The sequence below is a fragment of the Hyaena hyaena genome, unplaced genomic scaffold, assembly GCF_003009895.1.
Source record: "Hyaena hyaena isolate Hyena2069 unplaced genomic scaffold, ASM300989v1 scaffold_201, whole genome shotgun sequence".
NCBI classification, from domain to species: Eukaryota; Metazoa; Chordata; class Mammalia; order Carnivora; family Hyaenidae; genus Hyaena; species Hyaena hyaena.
Genome location: NW_024080833.1, coordinates 708,960 through 732,347, shown reverse-complemented (window position 1 = coordinate 732,347; position 23,388 = coordinate 708,960). Strand labels below are relative to the sequence as shown.

General features: G+C 56.0%; 1 protein-coding gene, 1 long non-coding RNA gene and 2 other non-coding genes across 4 annotated transcripts in view; 2 read left to right on the top strand and 2 right to left on the bottom strand.

The window, feature by feature from the left end:
• On the top strand, nucleotides 1-72 carry TRNAP-AGG. Its single transcript has one exon. It is a non-coding gene; the product is annotated as a tRNA-Pro (tRNA).
• Nucleotides 73-444: 372 nt separating this feature from the next.
• Nucleotides 445-8,494, top strand: LOC120238239. Its single transcript, XR_005530165.1, has 2 exons — nucleotides 445-654; nucleotides 8,094-8,494. It is a non-coding gene; the product is annotated as an uncharacterized LOC120238239 (long non-coding RNA).
• Nucleotides 708-779, bottom strand: TRNAP-CGG. The gene has a single exon. It is a non-coding gene; the product is annotated as a tRNA-Pro (tRNA).
• Nucleotides 4,761-23,388, bottom strand: part of RCSD1 (RCSD domain containing 1) — a 69,111-nt gene continuing 50,483 nt past the window's right edge. Inside the window, exons 5-8 of the mRNA XM_039241886.1 lie at nucleotides 20,270-20,341; nucleotides 16,542-16,745; nucleotides 13,976-14,590; nucleotides 4,761-8,353 (exon numbers count right to left, since the gene is read on the bottom strand). Coding sequence (XP_039097817.1) covers nucleotides 8,321-8,353; nucleotides 13,976-14,590; nucleotides 16,542-16,745; nucleotides 20,270-20,341 — 924 coding nt within the window. The 3' untranslated portion in view covers nucleotides 4,761-8,320. The remainder of the gene's footprint in view (nucleotides 8,354-13,975; nucleotides 14,591-16,541; nucleotides 16,746-20,269; nucleotides 20,342-23,388) is intronic.

The following is a 23,388-nucleotide window of genomic DNA, read 5'->3' as shown; positions in this document are numbered from 1 at the left end:
GGCTCGTTGGTCTAGGGGTATGATTCTCGCTTAGGGTGCGAGAGGTCCCGGGTTCAAATCCCGGACGAGCCCTCTTTTCGCTTTCCTTGATGAATTTAAATATCTGGATCTGGATTTTAGAATGGAGCAATCCACGTAAGAAGTTTATGTTGGTCCGAACACAAAATTGAGGTTTTTGTTTTTTTTTTTAACACTGCCCCCAATATCACTAAAAGACCACGTGAAAACGTAGAAAGTTTGAGGACACTGTAACCCTGGAAACGCTGTCCCCTGCGAGCGTCGGAGTCGCGCGCGTGTGCGAGGGACGCAGGGTTCCGTCTGCGTCGCCCGCAGGTGCGGTTTGCACACGCCGCACGTCCCGCCGGCGGCCGGGCGGGAGCGTCCGCACGGGAGGCGCGGGGGCGGCCCGGCGGGGGCTCCGCGCCCTGCGCACGTGCGGGGCGCCGGGGGGCGCGGGGGGCCAGGCGCCTCTCCCCGCCCCGCGCCGCCGTCAGCAGGGAACCGCGGTCCCGCCCCGCGCTCGCCGACGCACCGCGGCCATTTGGTACGAATGGATCCCGCTCGATTTCTGGCTTCGCAGTATCGGGGGAAGCAACACTCGAGCCCGGGCGCCCAGAGTCCTCTGTCGTGCAAGTCTCTGCACGCGCCGCGTGGGTAAGAAAAGAGACGGGGGAGGGTGACGTGCGCAGAGACAGAAAGAAAAGCCTGGGCTCGTCCGGGATTTGAACCCGGGACCTCTCGCACCCGAAGCGAGAATCATACCCCTAGACCAACGAGCCACTCTCGGCAGAGCGGGTCCCGGCGCCTCCCTTCAGCCTCGCCCCGCCTCTCGGCGCCCTTCCCGCGACCCAACTTGCGACCCTTCTCGCACCCCCTGGCCGTGCACCCCGCAGCGGGGCGCCCCGGGGTCCCTCTCGCCTCGGCGAGGCCACCCAGCGCCCGGGGCCACGCCGCACACGGCGCGTGCGGGAGTCGCGGCCGGGAGGGTGCGGGGCGCCCCCGGGTGCCCGCCGCCCAGCGTCTCGCCGCCGCCAGGGCGCGCTGGTCTCAGGCCCCCGCCCGCCCCTCGGACGGCGGCCCGCGGCTGAAAGCAGGCGGCGGAGCGGGCGCGGCAGAACCGCGGCGGAGGGCGAGGAGCTAACTGTCCCAGCGCTGTTCACGGGCCCCGCAGGCGCGGGGCTCGCGGGGCGCCCGGCGGAGGGGGGCGGGGGCGACAGGCGCCCCGGCGGCGGCTGCGGGAGCCGCGAGTACCGCCTGCCCGGGCGCCCCCTGCGGCGGGCGGGCGGGGCCTCGCCTCCTCCCGCCCCGCCCCCTGGCGCCACGGCCCCAGAGCCCCGCCCCCGGCGCCACGGCCCCAGCGCCCCCTCTCCCCCTCCGGCGCCCCGGCGCCCCGCCCCCAGCGCACCTTCCCCCCCCCCCCGCGCCCCGGCCCCAGCGCCCCGCGCCCCGCCCCCCGCCCTTTCCAGGGCTGCGCAGGGCCAGTCGCCCGCTTCCAGCTTCTCGGACCCCAAGCTTCCTTTGAGTCGGGGTCCGTGGCAGCCGTTGCTTCGTGGCCGTCGGCTCTCCGAGGAGCCAGTGTTCTTGCCCCTTCACCCTTCGGAAGCTCCCCGCTTGCCTCAGCTTCCCTGCTCTCGCCCTGTCGCTTCCTCCTGGGGCCCCGCGGGCTCTTGGGGTGTCTCTGTGACGGAAGGTCAGGACCTGCGCCCACGCCCTTGGCGGAGGGGGGGGGCACAAGTGGAAAGCCCTCAATCAAGGAGCAAAACTGAAGAGATTTGGTTATGAAAAGGATAACGAAATCTGGCCCGTGGCGATCCCAGAGTCCCGCCGCCCCCGGAGTGGGGGGACCTGGCCAGGAGCGCTGCCGGCCAAGCCCTCTATTTGCTCTATTTAACGACACCCCCTTGTCGCTGAGACAGGGTGTCCTCCTACTGAGCCAAGGTTTCAGAGCTTCGAACTCCTTTGTAGTTTGAGGATGGGTTCGGGGTGCGGTGGGTTCAGGGGTGAGCGCGGGGCGGAAGGAGCCCTCCCCTGGGGGTTCGCGGGGCCCACGCCGCCCCTCCTCCCAGGGAGATGAGGCTGGGGCCGCCCCTGCCCGTGCCCCAGGTCATTGTGGGGCTTCCCTCGCCTGCTCTCTCGTCCCTCACGTTGTGTGACGACTTCGGACGGTTCCATCCAGACGGTACGGGCCCATCCCCCCTCTTCCGTCAGGAGCCCTGAGTGGTGTCCAGCCTCTCACCCGTGTGAGCGTTAACTTGACGCATCTGCGGTGTGTCTGCCTTTTCCATATTTTTAGGTGATTCCCTGACATCACGTGATACGGTCAAAGGAGGTGACCGTTTTTGTACTTCGACCACTTCGATGGCTCTTGATGCAATTCCACGGCGACGAGCTTGGCTTGGCCCGTTAGCAAGTTAGACGGACACTGGCTCGGAAGAGGTTCTCGGAGAGCTCGGAACCCCACGCTCTGGTATTTTAATTTTACTTAAGGGATTTGGTGGCAGCAAAGCTTTCTGAGAATGGCGGTGACGTTTTGACTTGGGGTCAGATGCATGAGAGGAAGATGGTGAGATTCGAGTAGGTCCGTTGAGGGATGATTCGAATCGCCCTGGGATGATGTCAGCGTTGATGCCTCGAACCTGCGAATGGCCTTAAAAAGCACTTAAGTTCCTATTTTGTAATTAACGTTTGCATGCTTCTGAGTTCGGGCCCAATCTAGCCCTGAGTGGTGCAGGCTCAGTTCTGACATGATGAGGTTAGTCTTTGGAAATGAGAGCACAATTTAATCACACGGGCCCGCCCTTCGGAGGAACCTTCCCGCTAACCAGGCACACAGGACACAGGACGGGACTTCGACGGGGTGCGCTGAGCCTTCTGTGCTGCCGGTGAGGCTAGGCACCCAGTGCCTCTCAGGCCACCGCGGTTGTCAGAACTGGCGGATGTGCCTCCCCACTCCGGGTCATGTCCTGATCCAAACAGAAACTTGAATCTGCTTGCAAATGCGCATCTTCTTCCAGACTCCAGTCCAATATCCTGTAACAGCTTCAGCTCCTTTTTACTAAAAACATTTCTATGTTTCTATGTGGTTTCCCTCAGTGGCTCCTTGTCTGAGGTTTATCTCATGCCTTCCTCTGAATTTTGCAGTCCCTGAATCATCAGAAACGAATCTCTGGAGCTGCCTCCACCTGAAAGGTTTCATTCCAAAGTTTTCACTGGATTTGAGGTCTGAGAAGGTGATAGAAATCTCAGGTCTAGGTTGTGAAAGAACCGTTTTCAGCCAGAGCACCATTTCCACTGGTGCCGCTTATTTTCCTTCTGTTTTATACAGACTTGGTCTCGCTCTGGAGCTTATTGGCTGAACAGAAGACGACACAAGTGTATAGTTTTCATGAGCAAAAAGTGTGATTGTTCATGATCGTATGTTACAAAAAAGAAAGATACAAGACATATAGTAAGATCTTAATTTGTTACAACCAAGAATTAAAGCAAAAGTGTATATGCAGATTAACAAACTAGAAAAATCCATTAAAATCTAAATATGTGTTTTCTAGGTAGAGGGATTTTAAAGAACTTTTTACTTATTATTCTTTTCCTCCACATATTTTTTTTAAAATAGAGATGTACTTATTGCTTTTATAATGAGAAAAATAAGGCTAATGAATCTTGGAATCACAGAGGAACACAGAGGGCTTAATGCTTTCTTTGTGTTTGGTACAGGACAGGAGATACGGAATCGGAGGCAATGCAAAGCAGGCCCTTTGCTTTTTCATTCCAGCTGCTTCCAGGGGCAGCCCCAGTGAGGACGTGCCTGGCACCATGCCACACCCGTGGCTTCCTCACATAGTCCGGCAGGAGTGACTAGCGTTGCAGGTGCTATTCTTCTGAGTGCCAGCCACGTACAGTCATTCTAGGGTCTCGTTAAAGGGTCTGCCTGAAGTGCGATCCAGCCCCTCATTCTTTTAAAAAAGAAGTTGAGTGTGAGAACTGACATGACGGGCTTGCCTACATTCAAGTACTGTTCTCAAATATCTTTGTGAAACTACACCGTGAAAGGCCTGAGTCATACCTTACTGAAGTCCCCAGGGGGACCCTTGCTCATTTCACCCCCTTCCTTCTGCTTCCTGGGCCCCTCCGGGCATCTCCCTGGCAGTGCCGGGACCAGGGCGTTGCAGCGCCCACGGAGAAGCCCACAACTTGCCAGGATTAGAAGGAATAAGAGGTCTTTCTGCTCCTGTTTCTGCGGTGGGTGGATTTGCCCTTGGGGCTCCCTTTTCACTGAGAGGCATAAAACACACTCGTGGTCTCCTCCTCTGTGGAGTCTCCGCGAGCCACGGTCTCCCGCCCCGCTGACCACCGCGGGGCCTCTCCCAAATCCCACAGCTCTCCTGGGACTTGAGGCAGAGCTGGAACAAAGGTCTTCTCAGCAACCATCGCCACTCAGGTCAGGATGTCCCTGGGCTGGACCGGGACCTGGGTTACCCCTGGCAATGTCGGGGGGTCAGGGAGTCTCTGCCCCTAGACTTTTCAGTACCTTGCTCTTCCCTTTCAACCCCATCTGGGGAGGAGGTCAAGAACCAACTCAACCCAACGTGTGGTGACAAAGGAGGCTGAAACTATTACCTCTCTCAGGACATGCCGTTTGGGGAAGAAGACTGAAGCCAGTGAAGTGGGGGCTGATCACGACATTGCCGGCATCTGGTATCAGATAAGGGAGGTGTTGGGTGGCAGTGGATGTTGAAAATAATCCTACTCCAGCTCTGAAATCAGTTTATTCATTCATCACTTAACAAATATTTATTGAGCACCTATAGTGCATGAGGCACTGTGCATAACGAACAATACAGACAGCGTCTTCACCCTCAGGGAGCTCCAGCTTAGCTCTGGACAAGCAATACATTACTCCATGAAATCAGGAGACTGACTTCCGTTGGTGGCTTATGAAGACAAATTCCATTTTATTTGAGTAGCACTTGCATTTTGCTCAGTGGTCTTGATATCTTCAGAAGTCACCTGCTCACACATCATACAGGAGCATTCTCTTCATGCTATTTTACCTGGTCCATAGAGCATGAAGTTGATTTTAAAAATTTTAATTTTTTAGTAAACAATGGAATAGGAGTTTGGTGTGTCTGGGATTTCCCTATTGGACACATCTGGCGTGTGTGTGTGTCGCGCACACACCTACCCAGCATAGTTTCCGGTAACAGCGCCCCATTTGACACCTGTTGTTCCCATTGCCGATTGCACAGGATTGACCCTTAGCTCCCGGCAGGGGCCGGGGGGAGGGGGGTGTCAGGTGACCCAGGCCTGGCCAATCTGATCTCTGCATCTCCTCGATCATAAAGACTAGTTCAGGTATGAACATGTGACCCACAGGCGTCCACACAAAACCTTTGCAGGCTTTCCCCCCAGTGTTATTGGAAAAGAGTACTCTCTTTCTGATTGGTTTGCAGGCTGTGAAGAGCCCGCTTGGGAGTGTGGCCAACGCAGAGGAACGCAGAGACCAAGAATGAGAGGTTTCTGATACTGCTTCAGAGTTGCATTAGGTCTATGCATGGATTTTTAACTCACGTTATTCGGTGTATTTTGGAGAGAGAGAGAGAAGGGCAGAGGGAGAGAGGGAGATGGATTCATAGTTTTCTGTTTTTCATCAGCCGATTTGAGTGGGTTTCTTTCATTAGCAACTGAAGGTCCTCATTCATTCAACTGTATGAAATTATTACACTCCAAGAGTATTTATTCACAAGAAGATGATGAACTGGTTGCCTGTCCACTAATTTCTTCCTTTTGTTGGACACGTACTTATCGTCTCGCCTACTGGCCACAGGCCCAAACCGGCACGGTTCACGGTGACCTCGGCGAGCAGCGCGGAGTGCCCAGGCCGCGGGCGTCTCGTGGCCATGTGGCCATTGTGTGCCGCTGAAGCAGCGTAGCAGCCCCCACCCAATACTGGCACACCCCTTCAGAGCGCCCCGGGGCTTCCCCTTGCTCCGGTTCTGGAGAAAGGAAAGACAGTGTGAAGTTCCGGCTGGATGACAAAGGCACAAGGGAGTGACTCTGCCCCTTTCGTTAGCCTTGTGGCTGATACAGAATCCATTTTTCTTTCAAGCCTTTCCTTCAGGGAAGCCTGAAGGAGACAAAATCTTCCCGGCCCGGTGAGGACTTTGCACCACCTAAGACACGCATGGATCCCTTTGATCCTCAACTTTGAAATCCCAGATCTGCAAATGCCACACATCGTCACGGCTGCTTCGCGAAGGACAGTGATAAACAGCCGGCCCGGCCCCATGGCAGGAGCCGAGGCTCCCGCGCGTCATGAACTCCCTGCCAAGGGTCCCCATCACTAACAACCTCTGGGAATAGGGCCTCTGTTTTCTCACAAAATAGATCCAGAAATGTGTCTAATGAGGAACCGGGCAGATAGGAAGGTATTCTGACCCCATGACACCCGTTCCCTGTGTCACATTCTTGTCGTATTGCATTGCTCCTTACTCACCTGCTACTGTAAGGTGTAGCCACTCCAGACAGAAAGTTTCATCTTCACATCTATATCCCAAGCTTTCTGTTCCACTCCTTTTTCAAGTAAAGTGGCAGATGTCCCCTTTATGACACACATGCTCATAGCCGTGCACACATTCACTAAACTCTGGCTTGAATATGCGTGTGTGTAGAAACAACACAAACCCATATAGAACTGTTTGTATATCTCTGTTGATAGATGATAGATAGATGAAGGATAGATATGGAGGGAGGGAGGGAGGGATGGAAAGATGGATGGATGGATGGATGGATGGATGGATAGATACACATTAACAGACTTCAAGTTAACTGAAACACACATCTCTCTAAAATTCTGCTAAAACATAAAACTAATATTGGGCTTGACTATGTTACAAGTTTTCGAAGACGCATGTATTTAAAAATAGTTTTGAAAAAGTATATATCCCGAGTATGAACACTATTCTGGCATTAGGAAAACGGTCATGGATGAGAACTTTGAGGTCCCAGCAGTGACATAAGGCCCTCTGTCCAGAGGACTGTGTCTGAGTCAGGGTAGGAGGTGGTCTCACAGACCCCCAGGAAAACAGCTGCTCCACCTACCTCATTAGCACGACGAGACCCTGAAGTACTCAAATCTGAGTTGAGAACCGACCCTAAGGATCACTTCTTTGGACTGGCATCTTTGGGTGGCAGTGCATCAAGAGGGGACAGGGTATTGGTCAATGAACAGGGAGTCAGGCCCCTGTTCCTTGCAAACCCCCCCCCCCCCCCGCCCTTTCCACAAAGAAAAAGCGAAAGCTACCCAGTGAGAACAGACAGAAGACCCAACCGTCCTGAGTCTGGAAAGAGAGCCTGGGCTTTGATTCAAGAGCAGCTTCCCAGGGACTCTGGGAAGGATGTGTTTGTTATGTACCTTTCAAAACGTGCCGCTTTGAGCGAGAAAGATCTCCTTCTGAAAGTGCGAATCTCCCCCTCCCAGGACAAGTCAGAGGGCAGGCATGGTTAAGGTGCCCTCGCTCTGCACGGAGCCAATGGGGCGCCCAGAGCCGTGAAACCTCAGGACATCTGCCTCGCCATGAGATTTGCTCCCTGCCCCACCTCCTCGTCCCTGGCAGAAGAGGGAGGGCTGACCTGTCACCTCCCAGTGTGCCATCAACCAGAAAACTACCCAAAGTAAAAGCTCCCGTGGCTGGAACAGATACCCATTTTTTAATGCTGCAATAAGTATCTCTTTCCAGTCCAAGCTTTTAAAAACTGGCTGGCCAGTTCCAACTTGGATGAAGCTGAGAGACTGTCTCGGGGTCTGGCTGCAATTGAAGGTCTTCGTAACTTACAGGACTTGTTTCCAGCAACACGAGGCTCTTCTGTTCCCAGCCACCAGAATTCGTTTGTACATACATCTGCGAATCGCAAAAACTCCCAAACAGTACAAAGGCTATCACTTTACACAAACAAAATTGGATAAGCTAAATCAGAATCCAGTTCCGAGGCAGGTGGGTGTGGCTGGGACGCAGGCCCCACCCTTGACCAGCGGGGTTCCTGGGAGCTGCCACCACAGTAAATTGTTTTAAATAATTTTGTTTGTTTTTAACCAGGTCCATCCAGTGACACAAACTCAAGCTGATACGAGGCTCCTGCCCTCGGCTGGTCTCTGTGAGGGAGGGTTCGGCATGGAGACCTGGAAATGACACACTCTGTCTTCCGGCTGCCTCCGACCCTGCGCGGGATTCTGCTTCGGCGATGGCTGCATTTGCTGCTGCTACTGTTGCTGCTACTTCTAGAGAGAGGTCTCCAGCAGCTTTGTCACTAGGCACAAAGCTGCTCACATCTTAGTGTCCTGGACAGGAGTGTCACCCTGTGAACAGCGGAGGAAAGAATGAGTTAGGAAGAGAGTGTGGTAAATCCTGACACTTGGCAGATTTCCGCGGGGAGGCCAGATCCAGCAATAAGTATAACACCGGTAGAAGTGACGGTAACGATAACGGCATGTGCCTGATATAGTGTTTGTTTGTTTTTACAAGCATCAACCCATGTGTTCTTCATAAAACAGTATGAGTTAGGTACTTCCTTTAGCTCTGTTCTACAGGTGGGGCAATTAAGGCACAGAAAGGTCAAGTGACTTCTACTAGGTCACACAGCTAGGAAGTCATGGAGTCAGGATTCAAAACCAAGGACCAGAGCCTGAACCCTCCACTATTCGGTGACATTGCCTATTCCTTGACGCCTGGCTTCCCACGTCCTTCCTGCCCTAGCTTCTTATCTACAAATTCATTCCCACTCCGTTTCATCTCTGTTACACTGCTCCAAAATCTTTGGTGGCATAAAATGCAAAAAGAATGGAAAAAATCGAAAACAGAAGACAGATACTTAAGTTAATAGGGCAGGAAAACAGTTATTTATTCAACATTTATCCCAAAGTACTACTTTTAGCTCCTTCTGGGATGAGCTGCACCAGGCCTGACCGCCAGGAGTTCTCTGGTTGAGAAAGAGGCATTTATGAATGCGCCCAAGCGCCAGGTGGCATGCGCTGTGGGCCCCGGAACGCACTACGCTGAGTGTGCGGTGGCCCCGGGTCTCTGGGGGTGTTTGGCACTGGGGCAGTCGGGGAGGGCCTATGGAAGGCCGAGGTTCGGCGGGAGGATTTCCAGCAGCAGTGAAGGAAATCCCAGTTGGGGGCGCAGGGGATGGAGGACGCATTGCGCCTTGTGGAATGGGGGGTGCTGTGCGCCCCATCACGGGGGAAAGGGGAAGACTCAGCATGCTGAGCGGGGTGCTCTCAGGTGGAATCAAAGGTTTCGGGGGAGGAGAGTAGCCACCGAGACAGCGTTTCCGGGATGATGGATCTGGCGCTAACGTATAGGCTGGGTCTGGAGCCCAGGAATTCCATCAGGACTGGGTGGGGATTGTAGAGCTAAGGGCGGGCAGCGCTGGGGCCACAGCAGAGCTGCCGGACAAGGAGGGACAGTGGAAGGCACTAAATAGGAAAGTCCCCAAGACCCGGGGAGCGGCGAGGCAGGGAGGTGGGAGAAATGGAAGCACCTCATTAGCACAAACGCCTAAGGGTAACAAGGGAATCTGGGGTTCAGGCGGAAGACACCGGAAGACACGGCAGGCAGGACTGGTTCGGTCCTGAGTGCGGGCGGCTGGCAGGCATCCAGGCGCCCGGCCAGCTGGGGCTGGGACATGGGGCCTGCAGGTGAGGTCCAACCCTAGGGGTCAGTCACAAAACACACAGCCGGAGCGTGGGAGCCGGGGCTGAGGACAGAATGTGGGGGTCTTCTTCAGGATGGGAGGCGGGAGGGAGGCTGGCCGGGTGGCCCTGTGCTGGCAGAGAGACGGGAGGGAGGCGGCGTCAGGGGCGGGTCGCCAGCGTCAGCCCCTTGGCGGAGGTGGGGATGACCAGTCTTTGGTGGCACCTGTGAGCTTCAATTCTTAGTGAGAAGCGAGATCACAAGGGGAAGCAAACGAGAGGAGACAGAGGGATAGGGGAGGGGCTGCGGGGAGCTGAGCAGGCCTGGAGGGAGGGGGGGGGGCTAGAAACCCGGAACACGTGGATGGAGGGGAGATCCCGAGGGTAAGCCCTCCCTAAACTGCAGACACACTCTGTAAGTGTCCTGTAAAAATGTCTGGGAAGTGGTATTGGGGGGAAGCCAGATCACAGCAGGTGGGGGTGTGTCTCAGCAAGGGGGGGGCCTGTTCCCGGATTCACGCTCCCAGGGTCTGAGGCAGGCAGGGCTCTGGCTGCTCTTCCCTTCAGACCCCCGGGAGGGGAGGTCATTTGCAGAGCGGGAGGGGCCGAGGGAGGGGTGACCAGCAATGTGGGTGTAAACAGGCTGACGGGTGCAGGAGGAGGGTGTCCAGGCAGCTGGGAAGATGGATGTGGCTCAGCCCGGCTGTAAGAGTTCCCAGTAGACCCAGGCGGCATGGCTTTGTCAAGTCCACCAATGACACGCAGGAGGCGTGGCAAAGAAGGTGCGGCGACAGTTAAGCTTTGCAGATTGAGAGAGAGAGCAGGTCAATGGGAAGGGGGCAGTGAGGGGGCGCCCAGGTGGCTCAGTCGGTTGAGCATCCGACTCTTGATTTCGGCTCAGGTCATGACCCCAGGGTTGTGGGATCGAGCCCCAGTGAGGAGCCTGCTTAAGATTCTCTTTCCCTCTGCCTCTCTCCCCCACTCGTGTGCGTTCTCTAAAATATTTTTTTTAATTTTAGAAAAATAATAAATAAAACGAGGGCGACGAAGGTGCAGGGTAGCACTGAGGTGCCGGCCACGGGCCGGGTCCCCGCGCCCGCCCTGGGTGCTCAGTGTAGAACAGGTTGGAGGCTGAGGGCAGGGCTGAGGAGGGAAAGCAGAGGAGTGTGTTCCCAAGAGAAGTGCAGAGACACAGGCCAAGAACTGAGGCTCAGAGACCCGCCCACTTGACCGGGAGGGACAAGTTAGCAAGTTATAGGGGCAGGGGAGGCCCAGGGGCAGGTGGTATCTCCTCAGCTGAGGGAGAAGGAATTTTCAGTCCAAACACTGAGAATCCCAGGAGAGCGCCTGGGAAGAGCAGCGGAGCCAGGCAGTCAGGAAGCCGCACTTCCCGCCGGCCCTACGAAGTCTTAAGTGCTGTCGACTGTCTTGGGTGTCGCCGCTGGGTACGTTTACCTCTGGCATCGCCTGCGCGCCCTGTGCGGCACTGCGTCCGGACCGAGCGTCTGGGAACACGTGCTCCGTGGGCTCAGGGTGGGAGTCGATGGGGCTCAGCGCCCTCATTCCGGGGCACTCTCCCAGCAACACAATCCCGAGTGCTGTGCTCGGATGCAGCCGGCCTGCTCCAGGACGGAAGGTCCCAGAACAGCTCATTCTTTAAGCACCAAGTGTTAAAATACTCGTGAGGGGCTGTGTCACAGGCAGCTAAGCCTCCACAGAGCTGGGGCCTCGGGCCTACGGAGGCGGCCTCTCCCCGCTCTCTCAGAGGGGTCGCTCCGTCCTCTGTGCCTCACCGAGTGCTGCCGCCCCGGAGGGCCCCAATGCCTGTGGGTGCTGTTCACCTCTGTCTTCTCTGTCATCGTTACTGAGGGAGAAGCGAGGGTGGGAGTCAAGGGGCCTCCCAGGATAAGGAACCTGCGACGCACAGAGATGCGGCGTGACAGGGCGCACTCTGATGACTACAGCTGGTGTCCTTCGTGTCAACACTGAGCTCAGTGACCTTGGACAACTCATGTCCCCTCTTGGAACCTCTGCTCCTTCCTCTCTAAAACTAGGGGGTGGGATGAAGGGTCAAAGTGTTGTGCCTCGGCAACAGGTCAGGAGGGGAAAGGATGGAGAGGTGCGGAGGGGGGGGGGGCTACTCTCTGCGACCCAGGCTCTGGTCTGGAAGAAGAGTGCTCCTGCGGGTGCGGGCCTCGGCTCCCTGGCCAGGGCTGTCCGACGGGGGGTACGCAGGTGACCCGAGAGGTTCCAGGTGAGCCTGAGCCAAAGCGCCCAGAGTTCCTGCAGGAAACCTCTACCTGAGACTCCCTGAAGCTCTTCCCCCGAGGTGACTTCCTAACCCTTCAAGACCAGAAGATGCTGCCAGTGAGACAGGAAGCTCTCCTGGTAAGACGGCCACCTCCGGGCCTGAAAATAAGATGTAGCAGCCATGGGCAGGTGAGCCCGTGGACTCAGTGGCCTCACTGTCAAAAAGAAGTGAGGATGTGCAGGGAGCGCCTGGGTGTCCGCCTTTGGTTTAGTTCATGACCTCACTGTTCATGAGTTCGAGCCTTGCATCAGGCTCTCTGCTGTCAGCTTGGAGCCTGCTTTGGACCCTCCGTCCCTCTCTCTCTGCCCCTCCTGTGCTTACACACACACTCTCTCAAAATGAATAAGCATTAAAAAAAAAAAAAGAAAGTGAGGATCTGAGGCATGTGTTTGCTTCTGGACACCCGGTGACGATCCCCTGCTGACAGGACCAGATCCTGCATCTAGAACAGATGGTGGTGGAGAAACGTGAAGCATCTTTATCTGACAGCCCAGCCGTGGACGCTCAGTCCCGCCTCAAGAGCCTTTGGGACTCATGCCTTCTTCTCTCCAGCCTAGTTTGAGTGGGAATAAGGCGAGGGTCCCTGGTGAGTTCTCCCACCCCCAAACACATCAATCCCTCTTATGTGTCTACTGGTGTCATTCAAGGCTATTTCTTTTGCATCAAGCAGTTTTCTCACTTCTAAAAATTGATTTGTTCACTCAACAAATATATTTTTTAAGAGCTACAATGTTCTGGGTTCAGAAGCAAGTGCTGGGAATCAGTGAGGGGGGAAAAGTAGAAAGAGATGATGAGAAAATAAATAAGAGCGTATCAAACAGTGCTGTGCACCCTGATGGCAGAGTGGAATAGCGGGTGAGGGTGGCCAAGTGGTCAAGACGGGCCCGAGGGACATCTGAGGGGTGGGTGGGAGGCTCCCAGGCGGATGACAGCCGGGACAGCGCTCTGAGCGGGAGTGAGCTTGGTCTAGTGAAGAACAAAATAACCACTGACGTGGCTAAAGCACAGTGAGGGAAGGAGCAGGGACGCCTGAGAGCAGCTGCCCCTCACGCAGGGCTCACGGAGGGTCCGGGCTTCGTGCACCAGGAGCCGTGGGTCAGGGGGCGGCAGGCACAGCGGGCCGCGTACCCAAGGACACGTCCGGTCCCAGCCCCCAGTGCCTGCGAACGCGGCCTTACTTGAAACTGATCTTTGCTGATGTGATTAAAGGTGGATTTAGGGTGGGTCCTACGGCCAGTGACCAGTGTCCTTCTGAGAGAGAGGAGGAGGTTTGGGGACGCACAGAGCCAGGCAAGACCCCTTGAGGACAGAGGCAGAGATCAGAGTGACGTGTCTAGAAGCCGGGGAAAGCTGAGGATTGCTCACGGCTGCCAGATGCTGGGAGAGGCCAGGAGGGGCCCCAGGGTTGCCAGCGGCCATCAGAAGCTAGGGGACGGGCACGGGACAGGGCGCCCCCCGAGCCTCCAGTGGGAGCCAACACTGCCCACACCTCCAGAACTGTGGGAAAATACAGTTCTATGGACTTAAGTTCCCAAGCCTGTGGTGATTTGCTACGGCAGCCCCGGGAGACGAATACAGGAGGGGAGTGAGTAGATGCTTAGCCAGGAGCAGATGGTCTACACACACGTGCACGCGGTTTCTCCTCTGCTTGAGCTCTGCGCTTCCCCGGGAGAACCCCCTGCCCCCCGCCGCCCTCTTCAGCGCGCCCTGAAGAGCGGCAGGTCCCCCACGCTCGCCTGAGCTGACGGACCCTTCATGTCTGAGTCCAGGGCCCTGCCTCAGTCTCCACACGCACCCAGAGCACAACAGACCTCCGAGTGGGCAGGAAGGCGGAGACAGCACGAGACTGTCCCCTCACCATCTGCAACGGCCCGTCTCCGCCCAGTGCCTGTGCCCCTGCACGCGAGCGCCCGCCCGTTCTCCAGGAGTGTGAGCAGCCCCGCCCGCCCCGGCAGGTGAACGCGCCGGCCACTCACCTCGGTCTCGGGGGCCGCGCTGGGGCTGCAGCCTGGCTCCGGAACGGCCCCCTCCTCGGCCTTCCCCTGCTCGCCCTCTGCTCCCCCGGGGGGGCTCGGCGGGGCCTCCCCGGGCGCCTCCCCCGCCAGCGGCGTGGTGTCTGGGCTCCTCGGCCCCGGCTCATCCTCTCCGTTTCCTGCCCCCTCCTCCTCCACCTCCGCAGGCTCTTCCGGCTGCGCTCCGGCTGCTTTCTCCTCTGTGGGGCTCCCGCGCCCGTTGGCGGCCTCCTGGGCCGGCTGAGCCGCCTCCTCGCCAGAGCCCCCCACGGCCTCCTGGGGGTGCTGGGCGTCCTCCGGGGCCCGGCCCTTCTCCTCCTGCTTCTCGGTCCTGCTGGACGGCCTCCTCAGAGGCGGCTTCTCCTGGGACCCCAGCTCCCCTGCCGGCCCCTCGCTGGGCAGCGGGGACCCCGGGGCCTTGCTCTTGGCTGGGAACACGTCATCCCCATTCTCTTCCTTGGCACCATTCTCCTGGGAAGACTCGGGGGCCCTGAAACCTCCCAGGTCCCCACAGTCCGACTGAGACCTTCGGAACCGCCTGGAGGGGGGGCGCCTTTTTATCGAGCCCCTCGTCCGCACCTGGGGGAACGCACAGAGAAACATCACCCACAGCCTGTAAGGAGGCCCAGAGGCTGTCAAAGGTCATTTGACTTCCCAGGAGATACCCCGTGTGCTGGGGCCCTGGGGGGGGGGCGTGAAAGCACATAGTAACCCGTAAATTTCTGTCTCATGAAAACACAAATGCTCTCCGTCCACTAAAAATGATAACCTCTAATTTTATTATCCTGTGAAACATCCATCAGTTTGGTGTCTGACTTGCCAATTTGATTCTAACATTTGTTTTTTCAATTGCCTGTAAATAACCAGTTGTTCGAATGTTCTTTGAACGAGCTTTACCCTCTAATAGGTTTCCCCATAAACTGACAAACTGAAAATACTCTCTCTCTACTGTAAGCAAGAGTCCTATTTTAGCATTTAGGAAGTTATACTTTGACAAAGGCGAACCCAACAGAGAAGAGGGTTAGGGGCCTGCAGATGGCCTGGCCTGGCCGGGGCCCTCACGGGGACACCGCTGGACAGCTGGTGACCAGCTTCGCCCCTCTCCCGGTGTGGCCCTCGGCCCTCCCGGAGTTGGCCAATGCCAGATTGTCGAGCAGTCAGATGCCTTTGCTTCCCCGGGGCCGGGCCCTCCGTGAGCGGAAGCCGTGCCTCGGAAGCGTCCAGCACAGCTGCCGGGAGACCCTCTCCTCTCTGGGATCGTGCAGGCCTCGGCCAGGCCCACCAGACTTGGCCCCAAGTTCAATAGAAATGTTTATTTGGAGGCCCTACTTTATTCACGTGATGGGTCCTTTAAAATTATTTATAGACAAAATCTTATTTTTATAAACCTTAAATCTTATTTTCCCACTGGCTTACACTTCAGTTATTTGTCAATTCTAGTTCCTTCTCAGAAATGTGGAGTCTGTACCTGGTGTACAAGGGCTTCCCAGGCCCTTTGCTGCGGCCCCACAGGCTGTCCAGGCCCAGCCCTCGTTATCAGAAGGATTCGTTCCCCCTGCTGTCGGAGGGCTAAAGCCCCCAGTATTACCACCAGGGGGCAGCACCCCCTCCCTGGCCCGACTCCCCAGCCTCCCTGGAGAGCACCTACGCAGAGACAAGGCTCTCCCCCGGGTTCCTCTCTGCCATCGGGGGTCTCTCCCTGGTCTCGCTCTGGGGGGAGGACCCTCCGAGCTGCCCCAGCCAGCAGGCTCCAGCCTTAGGGCCCGCTTGTTTCCCCAGGGCCCACCTGTTTCTACACACCGAGCTCTCCCCCAGATGGATCTTCCGGAATGGCCCAGGAGACCCCACTCTTTCCATCTGTAACTTTAAAGTTATATCCATTTGGCATCTCTTATGCTGGCCCTTGCCTGGCTCTGGCCCAGATTTGCGGGGGCCCTACAGGGGCTGTACTGGGCCGTATCCCCGATTCTTACTGTGGCGAGAGAAGGCAGAGGATCTGATGAAAGAAAGCGCACACAGCCACCAGGACAGTGTGGGCAGAAACGGGCCCGATGTACGGCTTTTTGCGGAGGGACAGTTGGGTGTTCTCTAACTGGGGCAAGCTTAGCCCACACCGGGTCACTCAGAAGTACTCATGTCAAGCCAGGACGGGCTGTTCCAGAGTCCCAGCGGCCTTGCCCACCCTCTGCACCAATCACTGATCAGGCCTTTAGCGTTTCTTTTCAGCTTGACACAACTCTCTGTGCAGCTGGGTTCGGTCGGGAATTCTCACCCCTCTCCATGGAGGACAGAGCATTCCACCCCACTGTGCCTTCTGGGCGAGCGGCGCAGCTACGGGGAGAGGGGCTGGCGGGCAGGCGAGGCAGCGGGGTTCTCGGTCACAGATCACCAGCAAGAGGAGGAATTTCCCTCCTGCTGAAAACCAGCTCCACCTGCAGCTCGAATATGTCCCCCTTTCCCCAAGGCAACACCAGGGCAGAGATGGTTCAGGACGCTGGGCGGAGCCACAGCGCTTGGACGCGGACGTTACCTTATTGTAGCAGGGCAGGTGGCTGCCCTCGGGGGGCTGGTCAAAGCTGACCGGCACCTCCTCCAGCTCGCCGGCCTGACTCCGCACGCCAGGGCTGCTGGGGGTGGACGGCGGGCTCTGGAACGGTGACACCACGGCCTTGAGTCCGGGACTCTTGGGGGAGGCGCCAGGCAACAGGGCTGCTGGGTCGAAAGCTAAGTTGGCCTGCCGAGAAAAGGTGACACATTTCAACCAGGGGTGGGACGGGATGGGCGCTTCTGCGTGAGCCTGCTGGGTGCCCGGCCTGGGGCTGCTCGGAACCCCGCAGTGAAGTGAGGCTTTTTGTGTTACTTCCTGACCAACCATCTGCTGTCACCTCAGGTCCCGTCCGTGGAAGCACTGCCTACCCAAGCCATCTTGGGCTACCTGGCTCACCACAGCCTGCACTCTAGAATGCTCCAGAATGCCCAGAAAGTACAGCTTTGGCTCCAACAACATCCTGGAACAGATCCAACTTACAAAGAAGCCAAAATGGCAGCCGCCAGCGCCCGCGGCGCACGGTCCCACAGCACGTCAGCGCCCTTCCTCCACCTGCTCAGCGGAGCGACAGCAGCCACTGCCGCCGGGTGCCTACGATTTGCTACAAGACTGTGCCGCCGGCTCTCGACAGCAGCCCCCCGTGCTCCCTTTTGTTCTCAGGGCTGCCCTGGGCTCCACGCCAGGTCTGCCGGTCTCTTCAGCCATGTTGGCAGTTGGCCAGACAGGCTGGGGGACACAGCAGGTTGCCCGGCCCTTCCAAGCGGGAGCCTGTGGGGCAGACACCAGCGTGTGCCGCTCCCCGGGCCACGGCGGGGCAGGTGAACCCAAATTCACATGCACCCAGAAGGCAACAGAGAGGCTACCCGAGGGTAACCGAAGCCGGAGGGAGCCAAGAGCTGGGCGGGCGTGGGGTGAGGCGGGTGCTCCCCGATGCACCTGTCCCAGCGGAGAAGGCCTGCGGCGTGGCTGCGGTCAGCACCGGGGCCTCTCTGCCGCCCTCACTGTCTCCAGACCCGGCCTGGCGTCCTCCTGCCGGGCACACAGCAGGGGGGACCCGCCCTCGCCAGGAAGGGACAGCGTGAGGGACAGACGGCACAGTGGGAAGTACAGGGGCCTCTCCACACACACAGACTTGACTGCAAAACTCAGATTTTTCACTTAATAGCTGCATGACCTCCAGGGAGTCCAATAAATAGCCTGAGTCTTGGACTCTTTATCTGTCCCAAGCGTTTGCCTGACGGCCTGAGTCCTTTGTGATCTGGTCCGTCGCACTCACTCCTGCCGCCACCCACTCATACTCCACGCTCCCCTCCTCCCTCATTGTCCCCTCGGTGCCCCCTCGGCTGGAAGAAATACTGACACTTATTTCTACTGTGATTTTAAAAAGGGCCCTACAGCAGGGGCACCTGGATGGCTCAGCTGGGTAAGTGTTGGGACTCTTGATTTCCACTCGCGTCATGATCTCTTGGTACATGAGTTTGAGCCCCGCATCGGGCTCTGCGCTGGCAGCACGGAGCCTACTTGGGATTCTCTCTCCCTCTGCCCCTCCCCGACTTGTTCTCTCTCTCAAAATAGATAGACTTTAAAAAAGAAAAGGCCTTATAACATGGACAAAACTGAGTCATGGTAAGAATTAAAACATAAAAGTTGCATAGCAATGCTGTGAGCCCAAGCCGTGTCAAAAAGCACCATATGGTGAGTGCCGGTGACAGGGCTTCAGGGCAGTGGACCCTTGGGTTGGGGGTTTAAGGAAGTCTCCCTCCCTGCCCAATTTCAAGCTGAAAAATTTCCTCTGTAAGACTGCTTGCAAATAAAATACATTTTGCTAGCTAGCGGGAAACTTGAACTTGGAATTATGGACTACTCCAGTGAAGAAAAACCATACCTCATAACTCATCTAATAGAATATTTAGAAGGCAAGTCTAGGTGATGATGCATTTCTTAGTTCTGGGCCCCCTCCTTCCCAACAAAGCAAGGGCTCCTATGGGATCCGGCCAAACTATCCTGTTGCTGACATTTTTCCTCTCTTTCTTTTAAAAGTAGGCTCCTGGGGCACCTGGGTGGTTAAGTGTCCAACTTTGGCTCAGGTCATGATCTCACAGTTCGTGGGTTCGAGCCCTGCATTGGGCTTTGTGCTCACAGCTAGCTCAGAGCCTGGAGCCTGCTTCAGATTCTGTCTCCCTCTCTCTCTGACCCTCCCCTGCTCACGCTCTCTCTCTTTCAGAAATAAATAAAAACCATAAAAAAAAAAAAAAGTAGGCTCCAGGACTCATGACCCTGAGATCAAGACCTGAGCTGAGATGGAACGTCTGATGCGTAACCGACTGAGCCACCCAGGCGCCCCCTGCTGCTGACGGTCAGAAGGACCAGTGATCACAACCTCACTCAGCGGCTGAGCTGCCCAGAGAGGCTCCTCACTGCCGGGAAAGGGGAAGGAGACCAAGACTGTGGGGCCTCAGAGCAGGTGGGAACCAATTCCCGGCACCCAGACGGGGGCTGAGGTGGGCTGCAGGGAAGCCAAGGTGCAGGTCCTGGGCTACACCCCTCAGCTGGTGGAGCATCTGGACCCCTGCTGAGAGACCCTCCTTATGCCCATGAGCTGGTTTCCTCAGCTGGGCCCAGACGGGAGGCTACAGTGCGCGAGAGCCTTGCTGTCCTGGGTGGTGCGCAGACCGGTGGAAGCCTTGCATCTCCCACAGGCCCTGTCCACACATGCCTCTGTCCTCTGCGCTCTGGCTCACGCTGTTCCCGCGCCAGCAGCACTTTCCTCCTTCCCTTCTAGCCACCCATCCTGGAGGACTGGTCCAGGGTCCAGGCGTCTCAGAAGCCACCGACTCACTGCCCCTGCCCGCTCGCTCTCTCCTTGCTCTACCATTCTTGAGCATGGCTCTCACCTGGGGTGGCAGTGGGGGCAGCCGCGTTCCCCGAGACACCTGGAGACGTCTTTCATCATCACAACTTGTTGGAGAGTGCTACTGGCATTGAGTGGGCGGGGCCCAGCGACGCTGCTAACATCCCGCCCTGCACAGGGCAGCACCCCGCCACAGAATTATCCTGCGCCAACAGTGCCCAGGCTGAGGACCCCCAATTTGGAGGAAGAGGAGCCCACACACAGCAAGTGCGCCATTTAGACCTCTGGGGTTCACGCTCCTTTACATCTCTTACTGTCCCATGTGTGACAATCCTGTGTCCCCCAAAAGGCTGTGAGCTCAAGTACACGGCCGCACGGTTCAGTTCCAGCCCCAGGAACGCCGGCCAGCTGTGGCTGCAATGGTGAGGGCTCTGGGTTCACAGGCTGACAGATGGAGAGGCAGGCACTCCGAACAACAGGTTTGGCCACGCCAAGGCAACGCCTAGCTGCTGAACCTCAGCACTGTGTAAAGCTGAGATGGTTCGTGGGGGCTTGGGAGGGAGGACTTGGCTAGTCCTAGAGTGTTTCTTGGGCTAAAATGTCTTTTTCCTCAAAGATTCTTGAGACATCCCATTACCCATCAACCGACTTTAGCTGTTAACTTCATGAGCTCATGCTTGATATGTTTACTTTAGCTCTTTTCCCCTAGACAGGAGTCCTCTTCCTTCACAGCTGGTTATCAGAGGTCAACCCTTCAGATGACAGATGGTGCTATCCCAGGAGCCCCAAAGACTTGTGCATGTTGGGTAAGAGGTGGGGTGGGGTCAGAAGTAGCAACGGGTAACCCTTCTGCACTTACCTGAAGCTTCTCAATCAGAGGCGAACTCTTCACCTTGAATTTAGGAGGGTGGCTTGCATTGGGCGGTGATTTCTATGGAGCAAATGGACCAATACAAAGGAATCAGTGAAATGAAGGGAGGGGGGGTTCTGGCTGGAGCCCTGAAGGTTCAGGTGAAAGAAGAGAAGTAGTTGATTTCACCGCTTACCCACTTAGCATCAGCAGCCCACTCACCTGGTCGGGGCCTGGGCGGGCTCCCCTCCACCCCTCCACCCCTCCCTCATCTCACAGCCTAAGACCACTTGAATCTATGAATCAGAACAGGCTGGACAGACAACTAAGACACAGGCGGTCTCCTGTTTCAGAAAGGATGACTTCATGGTCATTATGGGGCAACAGACGATGGCTGAGGGGATGAGACCTTGACCTCATGACCTTCAACAGCATGAGCCAACAACGGGAGGGAATTCCAAAGAGAAGGGGCAAAATGACTATCTCTTCTGTTTGTACAAACACCAGAAGAAACCACAGACCAAAGGTGAAACCTTACAGAAATATAACTGAAATTCCTCCCTTGAACTAATGATATTTTGGAAAAGCCAAACCACCAACAGTGTTATCTATAGATTATCATCTTCCAAAACATCGTTCATTTTGATTAAGCAGACATTTACTGGGTATCTGCTACGTTCCAGGCACTGTGTTGCCTGGTTATACAAAGATGAATGTGATTTAGTCTCTGGCCTCTAGAGGTGGTCAATGGCTGACACACACATTTAAAACCGTACGTATGGGGGCACCTGGGTGGCTCAGTTGGTTAAGTGTCTGACTTCAGCTCAGGTCATGATCTCATAGGTTGTGGGTTCGAGCCCCACATCAGGCTCTGTGCTGACAGGTCAGGGCCTGGAGCTGCTTCGGATTCTGTGTCTCCCTCTCTCTGTGCCCCTCCCTGGCTTGTGGTGTCTCTCTTGGTCTCTCAAAAATAAGTGTTAGGAGAAATTTAAAAATAAAAAACCATACGTGTGTTCTGCTAATTGAAGAGATCTTTGTGATGAACGTATGTCAGGGAACTTGTCTGTGTTTTACTTTATGAAAAAAGATGGGCCCCTTCTCGTTTTGTTCCCTGCAACTTGAGTCTGGCTCCACAGGCAGATGATGACGGTAACGATGGTGGTGGTGGTGACCCGAAGCCCCGGGTACTCACTTACCTGAATCACAGAAAGAAAACTCATCTCTTGGAAATATTCTGAGATACATACTGAGGGAGAAGATTGTATTTTAGTGATGGGAGAAAAAGGATTTACTCAACTGAACCCCTTGTGACCCTTCTAAGGCCCAACACTGAGGAAGAGGCACTGGAGGGGTGTGGTTCCCCCCTGGGACCCTGGCTCTGGCAGGAGCCAGATGGGCGCCCTGGCCTCAGCCCCCCGCCAACACCCAGGCAGGCAGGTTAGAGTAAGTGATTCTAAGGACCCCTGCAGCCCCAAGGCGCCTCTGGCTCCATGAGTTTACATCATCAGACATGCTCCAAGCAGTCTTGCAAGGAACCTTGTGTCGGTGACGAGTGCAAAGAGCTGTCAGCCCCAAATCAGTTGATTCCCGTGCTTTATGGTGAAATTTCACATGAGCCAGTATTTCTAAAGAGACTGTTGAAGGAAGTGCAGCAACGATTTTGCTGACACACCTCACTTTATGTAATACCAGAAACTCTTCTCTTCTCCAAACGACCACTATTTTTTTTTTTTTAAGTAGGCTTCACACCCAGCATGGAGCCCAACGCAGAGCCTTAACTCACGACCCCGAGATCAAGACCTGAGCTGAGATGAAGAGCTGGATGCTTAACCAGCTGGGCCATCCAGGCACCCCCTGACCACAACCTTCTGAAGAGAGTGGAAATTCAATAAATGCAGCCCTTTCACTATAGGACAGTGTGGGGAACCCAGCTCATGCTCCCCAAATCCTGGTTGGTTGGAATTGAGCAGCAAAGCAGGAAGACTCCGAAGCAGCTGCTGGTGCAGTTCCTAGGAATGGCAGCAGGTGGCAGCATCTCCTCTGCCTTGTAACACAGGACTCAGGCAGGTGGCTCGGCCTAATACCATCAAAGGAGAAAAACCAGCCTCAAGCTCTATGCGTATGTGCACAAGTCTACACGTGACGTTCCTATAATGCCTAGAAATTGCGAACCTGGTTTTTCAGATGGGAGTGTTCTTCAGCCCTTCTCTGGCAGACAAGGCAGGGTGTACGACTGTATTCAATACCCTTTTGGTTAAGTCCTCCACGGAGGAATGACTCCTGGCTCCCCCACTGTCTCAGGCAGGAATGAAGGGATGGGGAGACCCTTCCCTGCACTGTGCCTTCGGAACTGAGCGGCAGCCTGATGGGGGCCCTCCCTTCAGGGCTCCCTGAAGTTTCGGCAGGCTGCGCCGTGGGAGTGCACAGTGTAGGACAGCAGGCCCCAGCCTCCGTCCAGCCCAGCCACACAAAGCTGGTTGTTCTTTTTATTGCTACGTGATTTTCTTTTTTTAAATTTTTTTTAATGTTTTATTTATTTCTGAGAGAGAGAGACACAGAGAGAGAGAGAGAGACAGAGAGAGAGAGAGAGAGAGACAGAGAGAGAGAGGGGGGCAGTGTGAGTAGGGGAGGGTCAGAGAGAGAGAGAGGGAGATACAGAATCCGAAGCAGGCTCCAGGCTGAGCTAGCTGTCAGCACAGAGCCCGACGTGGGGCTCAAACCCATGAACCATGAGATCATGAGCTGAGCCGAAGTCAGACGCTCAAACAACCGAGGCCCCCAGGTGCCCCTGCTACGTGATTTTCAAGGTTACAGAAAGTCATTGATCCTGGAAGCAATGTCCTTCCTATGTGCAAGCAGCCTGTCACTCCAAGCAGGACTTTTTCCTCTAATGTCCACCCTCCTATTCATCCAGCCCTCGGCTCTTATATGCCATTTAACTGCCGGGTGGTACCCCAGAATGAGCCTGTAGATTATTTCTCCCAGAGCCAGGGAGCTAACCTGACTTATTCTACTTTTATTCCAGAGAATATAAAACATCCCCGTCTGGCCCCCATCATCCATTTGGTTAGTGTTCCTGTCCTACTTCACAAATAAGGAAGAAGGCTCAGTGCAGTACGGTGGCTTGT